Source organism: Geospiza fortis, unplaced genomic scaffold (assembly GCF_000277835.1).
Source record: "Geospiza fortis unplaced genomic scaffold, GeoFor_1.0 scaffold115, whole genome shotgun sequence".
NCBI lineage: Eukaryota > Metazoa > Chordata > Aves > Passeriformes > Thraupidae > Geospiza > Geospiza fortis.
Window position 1 is genome coordinate 372,221 of NW_005054499.1, and position 22,753 is coordinate 394,973.

General features: G+C 39.8%; 1 protein-coding gene across 1 annotated transcript in view; it reads left to right on the forward strand.

Annotated features, from left to right (window-relative positions):
- The window catches only part of RLF (rearranged L-myc fusion), a 38,192-nt gene that overhangs the window by 7,044 nt on the left and 8,395 nt on the right, over window positions 1-22,753 (forward strand). Inside the window, exons 8-10 of the mRNA XM_031063368.1 lie at window positions 5,290-5,444; window positions 11,521-11,602; window positions 19,670-19,802. Of these exons, the coding sequence (XP_030919228.1) occupies window positions 5,290-5,444; window positions 11,521-11,602; window positions 19,670-19,802 (370 nt within the window). The remainder of the gene's footprint in view (window positions 1-5,289; window positions 5,445-11,520; window positions 11,603-19,669; window positions 19,803-22,753) is intronic.

The following is a 22,753-nucleotide window of genomic DNA, read 5'->3' on the forward strand; positions in this document are numbered from 1 at the left end:
CTGCGCCGCCAGCCCGGAGCGGGGACCGAGGGGAGTGCTCGGCTTTGGGCTTCGGCATCGCTGCGGAGCGGGGCGGCCTGGCTGGGGCTCCGGGGCACGAGCAGGGCTGGCTCGGTTCCGAGAGCTCCGGTTGTATGTTTCACTTGTCTCGGGATCAAATCTGCCTTGTTTGAGATGCGCCGTGGTGTGCAAGGAGTGCTTGCTGGCCTGTAAGGGCCTACAGGACCCTTCAGTCACTGAATGAGCGTGGTTTGGATGTCTTGTCTTGAATACTTGCTTAATGCAACCCAGAGGGAGATCTCCAATTTCTGAATCGAGGCTCTGAGTTCCAGAAGAAAAGCTGATCTTGATTAAAGCCACAGTGGTGGAGATAACTAGTCCTTAAGTAAATTCCTCCAATGATTAGTTTTTGCCACCCTCACAGCATCATTTACTGTGAGCTCTAAGGTTGAAAAATTGTTGTTATGATGCTGGGTTGGAGAGTTGTCCTTGTTGAGTCTGGAGATACTGTGGGTTTTATAGTAAGAAAGAAAAAATCTGTTTTCTAAGCTAGTTTACAACACCTCAGCTGATAAAGTGAATGGTAAAATCAGAGAAAAAAGCTTGCTGGGCTGTCACAAATTTTGTATAAATGGTGTTACCCTTCACAGCCTTCCATTTTGCATCCGCACGTTGTGTGCTTTGCCATACCATTCTGGGAGGATGCTTAGCTCATCACTCACTGCAACAAGAGAATAAGTGTATTTACTATGTTTCAAAACTCTTTCAAGCTGCAGGGTGCAGCTGCATCCCGCTGTGTTTGTCCCACATTCAGTTTATGTGACCTTGCACTGACATGGAACCTGCTACAAAGTGTCGCCCTGTCCAAGTTCAGGATTTGCTGAAATTGTTTCCAGTGGTGTACATTGTATCAGAACATTGAGACAAATGTTCAGCTGAGCATAATAGCGGTTGTCAGGATGGTTGTGTGTGTACATGTCCAGTTTTCCAGATTAGTTGGGTACAGAAGAAGGTTTGGAGATACTTGATCAGTGGAGTGTGGTGAAAGTCAGTTCTAGTACCTAAAAAAAGGTAAACAAAGCAACAAAAAAAATCATGTCCCAGAAATAATCTAGCCCTGTGGGTCCTTATGCTATTATTGTAGTCTGGTTTTGAAATGCTGTGGTAGCACAGATAAAAATGAAAAAGGTTGGTTTTGAGTTGCCATCAGCCTGGGACTTTTTGGATGAATTTGTGATGTCTTTGTGCAGTCAGACCTCTGTGGGTGGGGTGGAATTTTATGTCTGGGTTTCTCCTGGCAGGGGATGTTTGTGATTACTTGGAAGGTACCACTGATACCTTGCCATAAAATTATTAAGCCAGAGCAAAATGTGCCTAGAAAGAAGCTGAATTTATCTGGGCTTAAGTTTGGTTTGGGGAAGTAGCTGATATGAGGAGAGCTGAAATGTTTTATGTTTGCCATCCTGTGAGTACAGATGAGGCAGGGGCCTGGAAGTTGCTGTTTTGCTTTGGAAATGACCATGGCTGTCAGGCAAACTGAACCAAATTAGGGAATTTCCTTTGCTTTGAGCTGTCTGAATGCTGTTTTACTACTGGTAAACTTGTGCTGCTGTGTGCAGCTTTCCAGTAGCTCACACAGGGAGTGATGCTGGATGTCACAATTTCCTTGAAGATCCCTATTTTCAAGCAGGAAATGGTACTGTTGTCCAGGATAACAAAGCAAAGAAAGTGCTGAAGCCTAAATATTGGGTTGACTCTGCAGCTTTATATTGTATGGGCATTAATGCTTTGCACATTCACCTTGGGAAAAACTTTTTTTTTTTTTTTTTTTGTGGAGAGCAGTATGTACCCAAACAGCCAGATAGAACAACCAAGGGGAGTGTTTGAGGCTGTGCTGTCATAAATAGGAAGAACAGTTTCCAGTGAAGGGGAGGTTGTAGGATGTCAAATCCCATCTGCCAGTGCCCAGCAGCTGTTGGCTTTCTGCAATTTTTGAAGGTGACATGTTGAGTGCAATCAGAATTGGTTAAGAAGACAAGAAAGTCTTTTACTTAAAAAGTCTCAAAGGTGTACCAACAGGTCAGGAAACTTTGAGATCTTCATCTTCAAATTGGATCTGAGCAAAAAAATTCCACTTCTGAGGAAGTGCAGCTAAGCAGGTGTTGTGTCATTGCAGAGAGTGAAAACCTGGGCTGGCCTGTGTGTTACACATTAGGGGGTGTGGGCTCTGCACTTCTCACCCCATTTACCCATCAGAGATGTTACTGGAATGGAAGAGGAGGGTGGGATGAAGTAAATGGGTGTGTGTGAGCCAGACTTTAAATGTGTGAATACTCTCTCAGGTAATTATACTGTAAGGTAGTAATCGCTTCTAAATTGTTACTTGAGAATCCCTTAAACATGTAGGTTATCTGATTCTGTCAAATGAATCATTTTCCCACTATAGTTTTTATATAAACTGCCAGGAGAAATCCATAGTGGACAACTGAACAACTATTGCTTGTGAAACAGCACAAGGGCTTTGAAGAACTTCTTTAACACGGTTACTACATTTGGCTTATTTGTCAGTATGCTAACACTCACAGCATCAGAATGTTCCAAACTACAGATCTTGAAGTCTAAGCTATTAATAAATCTGTCACCTTGAAGCTGTTTTTTACACTGAAACCATTGTTTATGTGTTTGACAAGAAGTTTCTCATAAATAGTTACTCAGTGAATTCCTAATGTTAGCTTTAATACTTTGATCCCAGGGCTCAGATTGCACTTGAGCAAGGCTGCAGTGTTTACTAGAAAACTTATTTATTCTTAGAAAGTATTCTGTTGTGTTTTATGGTTTACATAGACCAGGTAGTTTATGATCAAAGTGTCTGTCAAAACAATTGAGTACTAAATTTGGCTTTTTAAATGGATTGGTTTTAATGGATATATTTTTAGAAAAGTGCATGGGTTGGTGTGTTTGATCCGTTTCTCTGGTCGCTGTAATGGTAGTGTTACTGCTGGCTTTACTAAACAGCTGATTTATGATAGTCATCACTTGACTCTCTGGGGATTGCAGCTTGACAGTCTTTGAATGTGATTTAATGCTACAAAGCAATGTATGATTTGAGTTATATTATCAAACCTATTAATCTGTTAAATAAACTTGAAGACTGGTATTACCATTACCTGCTGCAGCTAATGATACTTGGCTGTGCTTAAGGATGATTTCTGCAAACTTCCAATTCCTTGCCCCCAGCTTAAGTCTTTATAACTATTAACATTATGTGGGTTTTTGGGAAAGTTTGTAACTTCCATTCACCCAGAAGTTCTGTTCATTAATTGTTGGAGAACAATCCACAAAACAGCAGATTACTGATTCTTAGATGGTATTTTTTTATAGATTTTTTTAAGTGTAACACATGATGCTGCTGGTCTGCATTGTTTTTAGGTTAGGACCAATATAGTACAGTTGTATCACTGCTGTAACATTGGGTACTGGCCACTTATTTCCTGCTGAGATGGAGGGTAGGTTTTGGTCATTTTTATAACTGCATGTGGTTTTAGCAAGCTTGTTGAAGGGTTTGTTCCATAGTGTGCTGTTTCCATTCACCTTCTGATAAGATCATGTGGAGTTTTTTTAAGGTGTTAAAATCAGTTTGTTGTGTCAGAGTCACAACTTTAAGTGATTTGAAAACTGATATGGCCTCACCATCCTTGTAAGGACAATTTGACTTGTTTTGAATAGTAGAGCGAAGCACTCTGAACTTTTTTTTTCCCCATGCAGTCTTCACAGAATTCCCAGAATCACTGGGTTGGAAGAGACCTTAAAGATCATTGAGTCCCACCCATGCCCTAACGCCTCAACTAAACCATGGCATCGAGTGCCACGTTGTCACTTTGATTTTTTAAGATTTTTTTAAGCCTTCTGATGTTTACATTCTTGTAGCAAACTTTCTCACACACTTTGTGTAAATAACTTATTGTTTTGCATTCTTTTATGGAAGAAGAGAAATTTGATGGGCTGTTGGTTTGTCCAGTGTCATTGGACAGGTGCAATTTCACCCTCCAAAATAAAAAGAAGTGTCTCAGACAGTTCAGTTGATGCTTAAGGCATTTACAATGTGTACAACTGCTAAAAGCAAAATCGACAGAGACAACAAATCCATCCAAACAATCTGGTGACATAATACTAAACAGCTACTCTAAAAACTCACCACATCATTTATCTTAGAACCTTTCTGTTTAATTGCAATTAACATTACATGAATGGAGCTGCCTTGGACTATGCCCATCCAAGCTTCTAGAATTATTCTAAAATTATCATTTTACCCAGTTTTTTTGGGATGTACTGGTGTTGTCCCTGTGTTGATGTGATTTCACATTTTAGATTTTATAGATTGCTGCTTTATAGATTTTATATTGCTGCTTTAGTACCATGCCCAGGTAATGTGGGATTGCTGTGGCCAAGGAGTAAAATCTGGGGTAATTCTGTGTTTGAAAAATGCCTACATAATGATCTGATCTGGGTTTTGGATCCCTTTCTGGTGGCTTCATGTTTGCTGTGTGGGTAATGCGTGGATGTTTAAAACACTACACCTGTAGTAATGCTCTTAATTTTGAGTTTCTGCCTATTTTTTGTGCATTCTCACTAGTGATAAAGATTACAGTGCTGCATACATGGTTCTGTCTCCATGGTAGATGTACAAAAGGAGCCAAGTGTAGGACTTCTCCCTGAATTTTCTACTTAATAGCTCACATTTCTACCAATTGCATCCACCTTTCTCCCAGGTAGAATTCTGATAACTTTATCAAGATAATAAGCTAAATATATTTCAATGGGAGAATTTCTGTTGAGGTGAAAAGCTGCTACTTTAAATTCTTCTTCAGGGTAAAAATGTCTCACTTCCAGAATGATTCCACTGTATGTGTCTGATATTGTGTATTGATATTTGTTTTTAAGGAAGTGTTACATACGTGGTTCTGTCTCCATGGTAGTTGTACAAAAGGAGCCAAGTGTAGGATTTCTCCCTGAATTTTCTACTTAATAGCTCACATTTCTGCCAATTGCATCCACCTTTCTCCCCAGTAGAAATTCTGATAACTTTATCAAGATAATAAGCTTAAAAATATATATTTCAATAAAAGGGAGAATTTCTCTTAAGATTAAAAGCTGCTACTTTAAATTCTTCTTCAGAGTAAAAATTTATCTCTTGCAGAATGATTCCACTGTATGTGTCTGATATGGTGTATTGGTATTTGGTTTTGAGTATGTTATAAGAATTTCTAATGCTAACTCATGTTGTTTCAGACACTGCTCCAGTATGCTGGCAGTCGGGGTGCATCGGAACATATTTTACCTTTTTTGGAAGTGTATCGAATCTCCATCCAAAGCTTTGCTAATGCAAGACCTTACTTGACTACAGAATGTGAAGATGTTCTTTTGGTACTTGGCAGGCTAGTGCTGTAAGTTTTAAGTTGGTATTTTTTGTTTTGTTTTGTTTTAAAGAGAACTGAACTTTATAAATGAAAGGGCAAGCTGTTGAAACTGTTTATTGCTTAATTTGACAACTATATTTGCAATTTATGAAGTACATTTAGTACATTTTTAATTATACCACAAAAATGTATTTGAGCATTTAATTAATTAACACGGACAAGTTCTTTATTCTGCTGTATTTGGATAATCATGTGGGTATTAGGAGGGTTCTGTTCTTTCTTAAAACATTCTGCAAGTATTATTTTCTGTAGAAGAAGCTTAGTGTGGTACTCATTAAACAGAAGCTTCAAAATGAGACTTTCACACATGGATTAATAAACCTGTGTCCCTTGCTCTGCAGTTGCAGCTCTGTGTGTCCTGTCCCCTTTAGTGCAGGGACATTCTGAATGTGTCCCTTGTTGAAAAGGACAAGCTGATTTGTGTTCATGGCAGTCTGAGTTGTGCTGGAAGATTGCAGAGCAGACTAGACATGACTTAAAGCACAGCAGTTCCTGGAACAGAACATTTTACAGTCCATCAGCTGAATTGGGATAACTTGGAGTTCCTCAAAGTCTGTCCTAAGTGCAAAGCAGCTTTTTGCAGTTGAAGAGTGTAGACTGAGGGTTTTATGTGCATTGGGGAATAATCAGTATAACCTGAGAGTGATAAGGTGATGTGATAAGGTGATGTGCTCTGGGGAATAATCAGTATAAGGTGATGTGATAAGGTGATGTGCTGGTTGTTCCTTGCTAGTGAGGTTTCATCTGAGGAGGGAGGGTGAAAATCTAGAACCTTGAATATGAAGATCATCATAGAATGAAAGTGATTCTGTGACAGTATTTGGGGTTTTTTGTTGTCAGTCTCTTACTTGTTTTGTGGTCTGAACTCAGGTATTCTCTTCAACATGGACTTTAGCAGTGAACTCCTTGGGCAAATGCTTTATTTTGTAATGGACTGACTTGCAATAAAAATGAACAACTCAGAACCAGGTTATCTCCAAATGATGCCTTGAATTATCTTCTTTTTAATTGTGAGAAATATGTGAACTAGGAGTGGTTTTGGGTTTTTTGAAAACATGAAATCGGAAGTGTGGCTTAGGTTCTTACAGTGGAAACCTAAGACTTTAACTGCATTTACCAGCTACATGATACACATTTTTGGCAGAATATCTTCATTGCTTTTCCAGACTGTGCCCTTAAGGATAGAGTATTATTGTCTTCATCATACAACCATGAATTAGCTTGTGTATTTTGGTGTTTCCTCCTTAAGTAATTTTAAAAGTTTGTCATTTAGTGTTTGTTTGCAGGGCATCTCTACTTGGACTATTTTCTGTATATTTTGCCACTGTTAGATATCTTGGGGTGTAAGTCCCAATTCTGTAACAAAATTGCTTTTCTCTTGTTGGGAAATATCAGAATATTCTGCTTTTGCTAATATTTTTTCCAGCTTTCAGGGGGAGGAGTTTGTTGTAGCCTGTATATTCAGAAAACTTTGTGTTAGAGGACAGTAGAAAAGCTGACTTGCTGAAATCTTCTCTTTCTTACAATGATTACATTTGAAAGGAATCTAAAGAATGAGAAATACAAAGAGTGAGGTGGAAGATAAGGAGGATAATGGCATACCCGAATTAACTCTCCCACAGTTTTTCTTTTTCATAAGTTTCCAAGGGAGTGTGAGAGAAGTTAGAGCAGGGAATTAAAGATAAAAGTTGAGGTTCCATGAGGGAGGAAGACTGTTACCTAGTTAGGGACATGAAAACTTACTGTTCCCATGTAATTGGGATTTTTGAGGAGACAGTTGGGTTCCCCACAGCTGTCATACACACTGTGTTTTCAGAATTGAACCTTGACTGGAAGTGAAATGAGCAAATTTGCTGTTCCAAATCAGAAGTGCTCTACTTCCTATTGAAATCCTCCTTCCCTTCCAACATTCCTCCTGGAGAAAAGAAATTCCTCCTCCTGACTTCCTTCTCAGCAGGGTGAGGCAGTAACAGCAAAAGTCAGTGTGCTGTGGTTTCCCCTGCTGGGTCCTGTTTGTGTTCACAGTGCAGCTGACATGAGGTAGGGACTGTGCTTCCCATAAAAACATCATGTTCATGCAATGTGAGATATTGTTGGTTCACTGTCCAACCTTAGGAAACAAAAGGAAAGCTTGGAGTGGTTGCTCTTGTAGATTGCAGATGTGACAAACAATAACAAACAATTGGGCGTGTGTGTGGGTGGGAAACAGGAATGTTCTTGTTGGCCATGGAGTGACTTACCTGCTTTGCTCAAGTGGAATTTGGACAGGTTATTCTCACAGCACCAAAGCACAGTGCATTCCCCTCACCCCCAGGATTACTATTTCAAAGGTTTTGCCTCTCTAGAAGAATTACTAAAGAATTAACCATATCAGAGATGTGTTTCACTGACAGCTGGCTCTCCTTGTGAATCTTCAAGGAGACCCTTGAAGCTGGTTATTCCCTCAAGCTTCTGTGAGTGCTTTATTTCTGAGGCTGGTGTGAGAGGGAAGGTGTCATGTTTCCATCAGTATGGAAATTTTACTTCCATCTGAAAATAGTTTATTTTATTCTAAGATAAATAAATTAAAATAGAAGAAATATTTGGTCATAAGTCACATGGTGTTTGCCAGTAACTAAAATTTAACTGCTTTCTGCTTTCTCCTGTGTGCTGTGATGGCACTGAACTGAAAGGGAATTTACAACTTCTACAACTTTGAGAAGGTGTTAGTATGGTTTTTTTTCAACCATAAAAAGTGAAAGGAGATTTGAATGCCATCAGATTTAAGAAGCAAAACTGTATTGAACCAATCCGACCAGTCTGCCTCAAGCTCAGAGCTCTATCTCACCTATGGAAGAATTATTATTAGTAGCAGTAGTAGTAGTAGTGTTTTATTTTATTCTTCTTATTTTTATTTTTAATAATTTTATTATTTCTAATAATAATAATAATATTGAATCTGGCAGATGTTGTTTCAGGAAGAGTGTGCTTGCTTCCCTCAGCACTCTCTGAGCAGGCACAGGTGACACTGAGCTGTTTGTGTCACAAAGCATTTCTCAGCCTAATCCACTGCTGCAGGTTGATTCAACCACTCTGCTGTCTATCATTAAGAGCTAATTCAACTCTTAATAAGCACACGTTAATTCCTGGCAACAAGTGAACAATGCATGCTGATAATCCAATGTATAATGAGTCATCTTTTTGTCTCTGAGAAGATTAGCATAGAAAAGTGTTCTAATACAATCTAAAGATGAACACAGTTCTGAAAGGTTTTCAAATTTAATTTAAAAGTTTCTGTGAATGAGGTATTACTGAAACATTATATGCAAATAATATGTTGAATTTTGTGTAGAGTTATTTGTTCCAAATAAAGAAATTTATATCTAAGACACCTTTACTTAAAAGATATTTTGAAGTCGAGTGTTTGAGATGGGTAATATTTCTTCTAGTAATGTAAACATTCAAGCACCCACTACAGTTTATTTGCAAAAATTGTGATTGAAGTTTAGGATTGAGTTTTGTATAGGTAGGCATTGTGGTGGTACTGGTGAAGTAGGGTTAGAAGGGTTTGACTTTGTGGCATGATCCTGGAATTTTGATTTGTGGCCTAGCCATGACATCTAAAGTCCATTTAGTGGCATTATAATAAAGAGGGCAATGGCATTCCAGGGGCAGAGGTGTGTTTTAAAGTATTGTATAATAAGGACCAAAAGAAAGAATTAAGCTAAATAATGTGTTGTCCCCCTTGGCAGTGGGAAGGTTTTATGCACCTGTGTGTTTGCATCAATTCATACCAAAAAAAGTTAGTTAATTGACTTAGAATTCTAATTATTCTTCTGCCAAGGAAATTGTGATTTGGAATATCCTGGATATTACTTTTACAATGTGCTGTGAATTGTTTTATGTGTTAGTTTATAATCTGGAGCTCCAGATTTCTTATGGAGTGACTTCCAGACCAGAGTTCTCTGTGTTGGGATCCTGAGGAGGGCTTGAAGACTTGCAGCAAAAGAACTTTTTCCTTTTGGTTCAGATCAGTCCTATGTTACTACAACAGACAGTAACTCTGGAGGCATAAATTAAATCCCTTTGTCTTCCTAGTCTATCTCACTCTGTATGCACAATGCTTTGAAAATGTAATTGCAGATTTTTTCACTGTCCAAGTAGCAACTTAATGCTTAAGTTCAGAAAAATTATGTTTAAAAGCTTGCTTTGTCATTTTGTTCAAGTCTATTATATTACATAACCTATATCATAGATATGAAATGTTCTAGAAAATGTAATTCTAGGAATTGAAAGTGGACATAGGTAGGATTGAGTGACTAACTCTGAAAGTGAGGTGTGCATCAGAAGACTTTACAAAAACACATTGACCATGAAGTTTGCAAATGTGTTACTGGCTGTAGTGTCTGTGTGAGGTGAATGAAAACAGAACACATACTTAGGGATTTTCTTGGTTGCTTGGTTTGTTGTTGGTTTTTTGTTTGGGGGGTTTTGTTGGTTTTCTTGTTGTTTTGTTGGGTTTTTAAAGTTTTAAGGTTTTTACATTAAAATGGAGTTCAGGTGTTTCATAAAGTTCATTTTGATGGTCTGCTAGCAACCACCTGGCTCTAAACATTTGGGCTGGTGAATTAACTTGTACTGCCAAGTTGGACTAGAAGGCAAAACAAAGTCCTGGTTATTTTATTAAGTAGAGACCTGTGGCAGTGGGAATATCTGGTGGTCCTGTTGCCAGCTTTTTCATCATCAGCAAAGTCTCATGCCTAATGGTGTGAATAATGATGGAATGACAGTGGTGAAGGTTGTTGTATTTTCTGCCAATCTAATAAAAGTGCTTAGAGCTTTTTGCAGCAACCTCTATTTCAAGGAACCAGGATTGGGGGTGAACTCAAATGTATGAAATGTGAAAAAGATGGCCAGATACTTATTCAATATTCATTCATTTGGTCTTGTTGATGTATAGGGCTGCTGAATCTGAGTAGGCATAGCATTTGATAGGTAACTGTTCAATGCATTAGGGAGGAGGAAGATGGACATTATTTTTGAGTACTAAGCAAATCTGAAACTCATGTTTACTTCATGGTCTTCTCTTCCTTTTCTACTTTCCCAAGATCAGTTCTTCTGTGTGTCTAAGGTTGAATGTGTTGTCCTGTCATTCTTCTATTTAATATTTGAGAGAGGATGTATTGAAGAAAAAGTAGCAAGAGTTGAAACTATTTAACAGTGTAGATGTAGCTAATAAAAAAGCTTATAGTGCTCTTTAATAGGTGATGTCCTAGATTAGTTTTCTTTCCTTGTATTGTCACAATTTATGAAAACGCTTCTGCTGTGTGTAAGTCTTGTGAATGTCTAGGCAGAGTGTCATGGTTAACACTTTTAGTTTGACTAGGATTGTTCAGAAGGGTTTTAGGCAGTCCATGTTTCAGGCTGGATAGCTCCTGTTGGAGAACAAGACAGGCAGCAGTCCTGCCCTGGCAGGTTGCAGTTGGTGCTGTAGGCATTGGAATGCTGCCCCGTTGGTATCAAAGGCTCAGAAGGTATTTCTAGGTGCTGATGCTCTCTTGACATATCTTGTCCAGATCCATTTTGGTGCTGATGAATGTGTCTTCTGTCAAGCTGTTTCTTAGGGTTTTTTTTTCTTCTCTATGTCAGTGCTGAAATGTGGAGTTAGGTGAAGCTGGCTTTCATTCTCCCTCTAGGCAGAGACCATGCTGGACTCCAGTGAGCTTTATTTAGAATGGTTACTAGGTTTCCTTTGAGAAGAAAGAATACAATTCTGTGATGCAATGTTCCTGAGCTACATTGAATGGACTATCTTTATGATAAGAGTAGCTACAATCTTAAATTAGAGAGATTGCATGTAGTAAAAGGAGCACTGTTTCCATATGATGAATCATGCCTGATTTACAGGCTCTTTCAGGCCTTTAATTGATTTGCACAATCTAACATGTTTCAGTGTTACTGTCATTGCTTAGCTGAATACTAAATAGTATGTGCCAGAAATGTTATTTAATGTAACAAGAGAATGTGTTCAGGTAGCTTGTTTACTTGCCTTTTACTTTTCCAGGAGTTGTTTTGAGCTACTGCTTTCAATTCCTGAAAGTGAATTGCCACATGAGGTGTGGTTAGGATTCCATCAATCCATTCAGGTAAGTCTTCTGAATTTCTTTTTTTGCAATTTACATATTAAAAACAAACAAACAAAAAAAAAGGCTGCAGTTGTATTCCTTCTCTTCTACCCTTCCCCTGAGTTCCACTTGTCCTGCATTACTGTTACCTAGGCAGCAAGAATTTCTGAGCAGCAAAAGTCTGACTGCAGCAACCGTATTGGGAGTCTTAATACCCAAGAGCATATTTATAACCACACAGTGGTGGCAGCTTAAGCAGGAAAACCTTACTAAGTCTTGGTTGAATGATTTGTTTGAGAGACAGACTGAGTTAAATGAAGTGATTTAACAGCTCTGAAGCATTGCTTTGATGATAAAAGAGCTTTTGTGGAGGCCTGAGTGGCAGGTTGGTGTCTGTACCTGATTTGAGAGGGATGGAAATGGTAGGACAGGTTTTTAGTCCAGGTGGTTCTTAGAAGTGTTTCTGGGTGGTGCTGAAATAAACTCATACTACAACATTCCTACACTCACATCAAGGTGGCTAATGTAGACAGTGTAGGAAGAAGAGATGTTTTCTGGGTTTTAGTCTGGAGGTTGTACCTAGCTGTCTGCAGGAACTGATGTTCCTCATGGAGCTGAAAGACAGGAGTGGTATTGCTGGATTCATATTGATGGATATGAGTTCCAGGACCTGGGACTGCTCTGTTTCTGCTGTTAGCTGTGACTGGTGAAGCTGGAAGCTAATCTCAGTTATAAGTTACTGAAGTGAGGATCCTGGCAGGAAATAGTTGGAAGTCACTTAGACCTTGCAGCTGTCTTTATTGCATGACTTTGACTGGGGATTTTTTGACTGGGGATTTTTTCAGTCCCTGAGGCTTGGCTACTGCTGCATTAGCTCTGAAGATGCTAGTACTGAGTTTCTATTTTTGTTTTCCCTGCAGTCAAGGAAACAAGAGGTGTGAAAACTTGTCAATAGACTGAAGATGAATAAACCTGTCACTTTAAAGTGAGAGAAGCAGTCTAGCAGAGCTTTGTAGTCCTGCCAGTAGCAGAAGGGACAAAGATGGTCTGTGCTTGAGTGAGTCAAGGTGCAGAGAAACCTCCTTTCCCTGAAATATCATGGAATATTTACTGTCATGAAACAGTTCTGTGTGGCATGTACTTGGTAATAGAAAGAAATGCAGTTTGAATAGTTTAAATCCTATTGCCTTAGTGGTGACAAGGATCTGTCTGGGTTTAGTCCAGCTAAATCTTTAAATTGTCCAACTTTGGAGAATACACCACTTCCCTGGGGAGATCATTCCAGTGGCTGAATCTTCCCATTATGAAAAATGTTCCTTGGTTGTCCAATCAGAATTTCCCCAGGAGTAACTTCTACCCATTACCCCATGTCTTTTCCGTGTGAGTTCTTGTAAAAAGGGAATATCCATCGATTTTTGTAGCTACCTATTAAATACTGGAAGATGGTGATAAGGTCTCCCCTAAGCCTTGTGATCTTATCTTACACTAAAAGGCAAATATGTTTGTAACTGAAATGGCCTAGACCTGAAACAAGATGTTTGGAATATGGGAGGGCATATACAGGCTTTTTTTTTACTACAGCAGAGTTACAGTGCAGCTCTAAAAGTTGCTAGCTTTTAAATGGAGGGATCTGCAAGGAGAATTCTTGTTACCAAGTTTAGTGATTTCTATGATGTAACAGATCTGTGCATTTCTAGGATTTTGAGATGAGTGATTGAACATTGATATGTCAATAGAGAGGTGATTTTTAGTCTGATGAGGCTCTGTTTATGCTGAATATTTTGGAAGGGAGCTGTTAAATTCCAGTGGTAGAAAATTGTGATGCCCCACTCATAAGAGGGATGGAGCATTCAAGATTTGTAAACACTTGTGGCCTTAAGAATCTACAGAAGTCAGAGGATGCACAAAACTGAAATTTTTTTAGTAAATTACATGCTTGGCATGGAAATTGGTGTATTAGTGCTTTACCTACTATGTAAGCACACAGCAATGGGGGGTGGATGAAGGGTTAAGGTAACTTCTCCAGCCACATTTTGTTCTTTCTCACAGTGTGTTATTAGCATCAGTCCTTGTGTGTTATTACCAACAATCCTTGGTTGGGTCCTCAGCATCTCACTATTGGTGTTTGAGACATACATGTGAGCCCTTCTCTTCTGGGGTTCTACAAAGGGTGGCACAAGCTCAGATCTCTCATGTCAGCTTTTAGAACTAAGGGAAAGTTCAAGATGTGCTGCTGCCAGGAGTAGTAATATATTCTTGGCTTTTATAGTGACTTTCTGAAGCTACAGCTTCCTAGTTTAGCACTCATCTAATGCTCCCCATCATTTAGATAGCGAATGGATTAAACATGATAATGTTCTGAAAACTTGCTGAAGAGGTTTGTGGACTTTTACAAACAGGTATTTCTAATAAGATTTTGAAGTAACTCTCTGGCAGAGGAATGAGAATGACAGCACTTGTACCCTGCCTTGGAGTACAGTAGGAACCCAGCTGTCACCACAGAAGGAGTATGGGAGTCATATGAAGGGCAGTAGGGACAGGAATCACTTGTAGGCTTTCTTGTAGGTTTAAAACCTGTGTGTGACTGTTAATGTGCAGAGCTCCAGGCAAATCCAGTATGAAAACATGCAGAATGTTATGTTAGCACATGCCCAAGACTGATGGATGTAAATGTGCTTATTGCTTTCCTAACAAAATGGACAAGCATTGCTTCAGAGGACAGTAACTCCTAATATGGGACGTATATTTTGGATCTGCCTGCAGTAATTGTTACTCTGTAACAATCTACACAGGTAATGGGAGTCAGTGAAACTTCAAATAAATTTTCATCCTAGGAATGTGAAAGGTGAGTGAGGGCTTGCATTTCAAAGCATCAAGGTGTGGGGACTGTCCTAGACCTGAAAGTGAAGTGTCACTGATGTCCAGTTTATATAAAAAATGCTGTCAGAATCTTCATTTGGTGTCTGAACCTGTTTGTTCTGGTATCCTAAATAACAGCAGTTATGTTTTGCAGTCACCCATGGGTCCAGTTTTCCTCAGCCCTAAGCAAGATCAGAGGCAGCTTGGGCAAAATGAAAACAAGATGTGAGGCTGTATGGCAGGAGTCTCAGCATGGATTTATTCAGCAGCAGCAAGCAAAAAGAAGCAGACACAAGTGGGGAAATGCTCTAAAAGATGAGTGAAAGGATTTGGGCAGAATTACAACAGGGCTCTTGATAAAAGTAAACTCTGTTTATCTGGGGGAGGAGCTCAGTGGAGAAGTACGGTGTGGATTGATATAATCTAGTTAGGTGAAAAAGGTAAAACCATGCATTCAAAAACATCTTCAGTGGGAGTAGAGATGTGTTGTTCTGAGTATTGAATATGGGTTGTGGAACAGGGCTCCATTCAAGTCTTACAAAGAGCATCAACGCTTTATTTAGAAAAACTGTGAGTTGAGGGAGAGCATAAGCCAAAAACTTCTGTGAAGCTGTAGTAGGTGATGATTAAATTGCCAGGACTGAAAAATCCTGATGTCTTCAGTAAACTGTTTCAAGGCTTGTCTTTTCTTTTGAACTTTGTCCGTAGATTCTTACTGTATCATTCTTTCCTGACTTCATCTAGAATGAAATGTTTTATGTCCTGCTCTTTAGAATCTGTTTACGGTGTTGTCAGAACTTAATGAGATCTGTATACATAAATGTTGCATTAAGTTTCTTCAAAGACTTTTGATGTATTCATAATAGATTTTTGCATATATTCCCATTAATATTAGCTTTATATTCTTCAGCAGGTCCAATATGGTTCAGCTAAGCACTGTAGTGGGAGTGTAGTGACAGTAGTTAAATATTTATGCTACATATGTTGGTGAATTTTATGTTTGGTATTTTGATATTGATACCCCGAATCTCAAACACTCAGCAAATCAGTTTGCTTGTATCAAAAGCCTCTTCTTTCTCACCTTCTGAGGTCCTTTCAGCCCTCAATACAGAGGTGCTGAAATGTGGTGGATCCCCATAGCTGGGCTGGGCTCTGCTGGCTCTGTAGTGCATCCTGAAGCCCTCAGATAGGGAACAGTTGCTCTTGGGAAGGCATTGTTTCTGTTGGATGTCTGGATCATTGAATGTCATATTCTGAGGGACAGTGGTATTTTCAGTACCTAACCTGTGTCCAGGTTGTATGATTTTTTAATTTTTTTTGTCATTCCAGTAGTGATGGCAGATGAATGGGCCACTCTGGCTGTTTCTGAGCTCCTCAGTGCTTTGATTGGTAGTTCCACCCCTTTCTAGGGCATAACACCTGTGCTGAGTAAAGCTGGTTAAAGCTCATCAAATTCAGTCTTCAAGGTGAAGTTTGAACACACAGGCTCTTAAATGCTGATGTTTTTTTGGAGTTAGTCTTTAACCTGGTCTATAGTTGAGACTGAGATTAATGCTGTGACATTAGTGTGAAGGAAGAGAATTTATCATGGATTCTCTGGCAACCTGTTGTGTTGAAAAAATGTAATGCTGTGTGACATGTAGTTGGGAAAGGCCTGAAGCAGATGTTGTTGAAATGGGCTTCTATTGATTTTTTTAGGTGATGTCCAGTATCTTGTCTACCTACACACCTGTAGATGTTTTCTTAATCATCCTCGAGACTGAAGATAATATACATAGACTTCTCATAGGAAATAACTATCACTTACAGAAACTGGGCTGTGGTTAGGTGCTTCATAGATGCAAATTTAGATCAGTTTGTTGTTTTCCAGTGATGTTTTTAAAGCTGTTTTGAGGCTACACTTGAGCATCTTTTGGCAGTAGCATTATGTTAAGCATTGTGTGTCATTCACCTGGCTGGTTCTATTGGCATGCTATTTAGCTCAGTGTAAAATGGGGAATTGATCATGTTTTAGTTTTAAAAAGCAAAACAAAACAAACCCACTTCTTCTCCGAGGGTCTTGGTGGTGAGTTTTGTTCACTGTTCCACACGCAGTGGAAGCAAAGACTTGAGAGGAAGAACAGCTGTGGGAGCCTAAGGATTGCTTAAGTGATGTTCTCAAATCCTTCAATTCAAAGGAAAATTCAATTCAAATTCAAAGCTTGAAACCTTTGTGTGTCAGTCTCTCAATGCTGATAGCTAAGAGCACTTTGAGCTCTGGTCAAGAGCAGGTCAAGTCCCTTGTGTCTTTAGGGTCCAGGTGTGACTTTCCAAAATTACTTTTAACCTTGTGAGTAGCATTTCAGGCTCCAGACCAGAAATGAGTCTTTGCAAGCATCTACTTGGCTGTCTTTGCATCTGCCAATTAACACCAACTCCTCTGCCAGTACCAACACGTGATTTTTGAGGTGGTCTTTCCAATAACTCACTGCCTAGTATTACTTTCTTTATAATCACTTTTAGAAGTAACATGGTCTTTAATGGTTGCAGTTAGCAGGTTGCTATGAGCTAACAGTTGGAATACAGTTACAACAGGTATCTAAAACTAAAATTAACTGGGGGGCAATATCTACAGAAAATCTTTGGTACTGCTAAGGAAGGTGAGATTGTTAAAGTTACCAAAACTGCTTGATTGTTGCATTCAGCTATGAGACTTCTAATTTTATGGTCCTTAGAAGGTGGAAGTCTGCACTATTGTTCTGCAGTTGGAAAGAACTCCTAATGTGTGAGGTTTTGTTCACTCTGATGTTGGTTTGGTTTTTTCTTGCAGTTGGAAAAATACTCATATTAGGCAGAAGCACTGACTTCCACAAAGTGTGCTTTCTGACATGGTTTGAAATTTCAGTGTGTTCAATCTGCAGCTCTCTGAAGGTTTCTGTTGTGGCAGAGGCATGAGTGTGCTGGAAGAAAGCTCAGTTACCTGATCCACCTCTCCACTCAGAGTGAGAGGGCTTTCTTCAATCAGGTTGCTTAGGGTCCTGCCCCGCCACATGTTGTCTTTAAGAAATGGAAAATGCACAAACTTCCATTAGTCCTTTCAAAATGAGTGTTTACATATGGAAACACTTCCCAAACACATGCTTAGAGAATTTCCTTTCCTGTGACTCCCTCCCTAGACAGCTCCAGCTACCTTCTGGCAATATAGTGAAGATAAAGACACCTCTAAGATTTTCTTTTTCATCTTCTCTTCTGCACTTGGTGGTCTGTGCTGGATGTGGATTACTGTGGCAAATGAATTGTACAGGACAGTTGCAACCTGGGTGGTGTACTGCAGTGGAATTTCAGAAGTGCCAAATGGGAATAAACACTTCAAGAATCTCTTGGTCATGCTCTGTTTGAGGCTGTTCAGCATAGCCAGCCTTGTTTGCAGTAAGATCTCACTGCTGACCTACACTTAAATTACAGATCCTAGAGACCTGTGGTGCCAAACTGGAACCTAGCCAGCTTGGCTATTGGCCAAAGGTTGGGCCTTTGTGACAGTGACCAACCTGTTCTGGTATTTGGGGTTGTACCATGAGCAGCACTAACATTTGCCTGTGGGGAGCCTCACTGATGTCAGGGATGTTCTGCAGCCTGTTGAATGCAGGGGTGTTCTGCAGCCTGTTGGATGCCCTGCTGCCTGCCCAGCAGTGTCAGCTGCTCTCCTGGTTCTGTAGGACCTGTGGGCTGGCAGATAATCAATGTGCTTTGGGCCATTATTCAGACAATAAATGTGTTAAAAATACCAGCTCACTGTTGACCCTGAGAAGTGCTACTGAGAGACAGCTGCCAGTTGAGTTGGTACAGTTTGTCACAAGCCTTTTAAGTCTGGCTATTGAGCTGGTTTTTTGTCTGTATTTTGTCCACTTTTCCTTATTTTAACAATTTGGTTTTCAAGATACTGGGAGATTGTCAGCTTTGCCAAGTATGACTAATGTCATCTGCAGCTCATCACAGCAGGTAGTCAGATTACTGGATGTAGTTTCCAGGAGGATTTGTCCCACGTTCTTTTTGGGGTCAGGCTATGCTGACTGGCCTGTAGTTCCCCAGGGTTTCTTACTCTTGGTGATTTCTTCAAGTCTCTAGAAACCTTTCTCCAGTAAAGGGTACAACAGAGGCTATCAAAAGCAAGCCTGAGGTTAAAGATTGTGTTAAAAATACAAACTTGACACGCAGCTCAGCAGAAGGAGGGGGCATTGCCACATATTGAACTGAAGATCTGCTGTGAGAAGCATTTTTACTGAAGGTGTAGCCACAAATTGCTTACAGTTGATTGGCTTTATTTGTCAGCATTAGGAAATTCTGAAAGATGATATTTAATGCTTTCAGTTCAAGTCACTCTACATCTGTTTCTCTAATAGGGACATCAAATGCCTGGAATTTGTTTCAAGCTGCTTTCTTTTCTGTGTTAGACTCTAGATTCTTCCCATGTGTAATGTCTTTTTTTAATTCCTCCTTTACTCAGATTTCCAGAATTCAGAGCAGTAGGGCCCTGATCACTCTGAGCAATGTGCTGTGTATGGAGGTTTTGTGGGTGAACCTCAGCTGCTGGTCATGGAGGGTCTCTGGGTCAGGCTTCACAGCATCAAATCTGCTGGGATCAGAAATCCCTGGATCTTAGAATAAATGCACTGCACATAGATTAGTTTCTAAGACATTTGCATCTTCATTTCCAGTAGAAGAAAGTTTTCATCTTAATGATGAAATATCCCGGCATTCTTCAACTAGTGACTGATGGCCCTCATGACTCTCAAAGTGAATTGACTGGCTCATCTTTAGTGTAAACACTAAATGTGCAATTTTAGACTCTTACCATTGTGTTACTCATTTTGAAAATTTAGTCTTCTGAGTTTTCCAATAGCATTATATGCTTTGATACAAAATCATCCTTTGTCTTTTATACAATTCCTGTTTTTTTAATTTATAGACACATGTACATGGAGAACCATAAAAATTGCAGAATAGGTTTTTTGGTTGAAGCCATTTCCATCAGCTCACTAGTCTGAAACTGAAATGTTTTGCAGTAGGATTAGAGAAGTAAAAGGACATTGGACTGTTAAAATCCCAATGCAAACTTGTCAAAGCAGTAATGACTGAGAGGAATAGTGTGAAAGTATTAGCATGTAGTGAAATATTGGGATAGATACTGTAAAATTACATTGGCTTAATTTTTAGCTAAGACTCTTAATGATTTTTTTTTACATTTTATAGGATTCACATGATGCTTTACTGGAATTTGGGAATAACAACCTCCAAATATTGGTGGATATCACAAGGGAAGGGGTATGGAAAAATCCAGTTCTTCTTAAAATTCTATCCCAGCAACCAGTAGAAACTGAGGAAGGTAAGAGTGTGTTTCTAGAGATGATGTGTGGTTGTTCAGAAATTACTTGGGGCAGTTTTGGTGGGTAAGCAGTGACTTGAAGACAGAAGAGTTGCATTTTAAATTGTATTGTGGGGTAGAATATGTTGCTAAATAATATTTATTATGAAACTGTCTCACTGGCATTTTGAATAATGTGTCCACTTGTACAACCAGTGCATTTCAGCTTGGACTGAACTATCCATCAGTTTGAATATTTTGAAACTCTGGGGTTTTTTTTAATTATTTATTTTTCAATCATAAAAATACAGAAATTTTTCTTCCTGAGATGCTTTGTTTCTCCTAACTCTGAGCTTTTAAATGTTTTCCTGAACTCTTCACAGGGAGGAATTGAGTATGTCCGTACTTTCCAGAGGCATAAAAGATTCATGTGGACAGGCAGTGTGTGGAGTATAATTAACTCTAGGTTGGGAGGCACTTTGTGTTTAGACTATGGAAATAAGATCTTGATTCAGAAACTGCTGAGGGGTGAGGAACAGGAGGTGCTAGTGTCACTTTATGTAATATAGTCTTTCTAATGACTTCTAGTTAATTCTTTCTTTACTCTGATTTTTTTTCCCATTAGTGGTGCCATTAAGTACTTGTACATATTTTATCTGTTTCATTAACAGTGCACTAGACTGCAGTTTACCTCTGGTAGTCTAAAGTTAATACAGAAGGGAGGAAGAGTTTAAAATAAACTCTTAAAAATTAAGGAGGGAAAAAAAGTATTTTAAGTTTTCTTCCGTTCTGGCTTTGGGTAGCCTCTCTTTGAGTTGAAGTATGTCAGTACTTTTAATAAATAAATAGAAACATGTTACAGCTGTTGAGACAATATGTTGCTCCTTGCGCTGAAAAAAGAGCAGCCAGTTTGGACTGCAGTCTTCATGTCAGGTATTAATAGCATAGCAGAAACATTTGAACTGTTGTGGTTTAAACTCAGCTGGAAACATTTAGCCCCATTCAGCTGCTCCCCTTTTCCCTCACCTCCTCTGATGAGAGGAAGACATGGGCTGAGTTAAGAACAATTCGCATGTAAACAGCAATGAGATAAGAAAATGAACAGTGACAGCAACAATACCAATAACAACAGCTTATAAAAGAAGGTGATTGCATTCAAAACCACTCTGTCGTGGCCAAGGTGTAGGAGTTTCTCAGTCTCCTGCAGCACTACAGCCTGGGGACAGTGGCTGGGCAGAAAGTGACCCGGGAGTGCTGCTGGACAGCAGCTGGACATGAGCCAGAGTGGCTCCATGTGGCCAAGAAGGCCACGGGCACCTGGCCTGGGTCAGGAGTGCTGTGACAGCAGGAGTGAAGCGATACATGGAATAAATAAACTCCACAAGCAGATGTAGTTATGAAGTGGGTATGCATGTCAGCGCCCGGCACAAGTGAGATAGCTCTCTGGAAACTTGTGCCCGAGCTTCAGTCTGACCCACATCTTTATTCACAAAGGTGTTCCATATGTAATACATTGCACAGCATTCTATGCATATCCAACCCCTGGTCCCGCCCATTCTCCCATGGTAATCAGATCCACGCCCTTCTGGGCATGCCTTGTTCACTGTGGTGGTCGCACATTTGAACTTTCCTCCTTTGCACGTGTGCTTTTGGTCCCTTGGTGCTTATCTGAGTATGTCTGTCAGCATTGATTAGCTTGGAGATGGAGGAGTCCCTTTATCTGGGCTCTTTGCATCACTTGGTCTTCTCTGGTATTCTTTGTGCAAGAAGCTTCAGAAATTTGCATTTTCCTATGCTTTTGTACCATGGCAGAGGTTTCTTAAGTAAAAGGTTAAAATTCAACACATAATTCTACAAGCTAAAATTTAGATGCTTAATTCATATTGCTAACTTAAGCAAATCCCCCAAAACCTCCATTTCAATCTCTCTCTGTTCAAGTTTCTCACCCCTGGGCTGCACCTCAAGTGCTGTGTCCAGTTCTGGGCCCTCAGCTCAGGAGGGACATTGTGATCTTCAGACATGTCCAGTGAAGGGCAAGGCTGGTGAAGGAGGAGTGCCTGGTGGAGCTGGGGTTGTTTAACCTGGAGAAAAGGAGTTTATGGGGGGACATTTTCACTCTCCTCAGCTACCTGCAGGGTGTAGTCAGGTGGGAGTCAGCCTCTTCTCCCAGGCAAGCAGTGACAGGCCAAGAGGCCACAGTCTCTAGCTGCATCAGGGGAATTGTAGGCTGGACATTTGGAAAAAATTCTTCACTGAAAGCATGATTGGGCACTGGGATGGTCTGCCCAGGGACGGGGTGGAGTCACAGTCCTGGAGGTGTTTAGAAACAGACTGGATGTGGCACTCAGTGCCATGGTTTAGTTGATGAGGAGGTGTTAGGTCATAGGCTGGACTTGATCATCTCAAAGGTCTTTTCCAATATAGTTAATTCTGTAGTTTTGTGGCATTCATTGCGGCTCTTCTGCACAGGTACATTTTTAGGTAGTCTGAAATAGTCCACAGGCACACCTAAACAGTCTGAATGTGACTTGGGAGTCCTGTATCAGACAAATCTGGCAAAAGCTCATTTCTCAAGTAAAGTGTTAGACATTTTAAGTAAAGGGTACTTCTGAGAAGTTGAATACCTGCCTAAAATGTTGCTTCTCCCACATGTCTTGCATTTGTGGCAATCTTGGAAACCTTGGTTTGTTTTTCTGCTTGGTCTGTCTGAGCAGCTGGAATTAGTCTCTTGGCCTTGTGTAGGATATGGTTGGGGTTGGTATTAAGCAACTATCTCTAGATGTCTACTGAATTAATCATTTTTTACCTTCAGAATCATGTCAAGTAAATGCTAATTTCTGAATTACAAGGTTTGTCTTTGTTCTTTCACTTGTGTCACTTCTTTGATCTGTATGATGTTCTGTGCTAGCAGGCTCCATTTGATAGAAATAGGAGGAATCAAAGTGTATTTCCTGCAGGTCCCAGAAGGGATG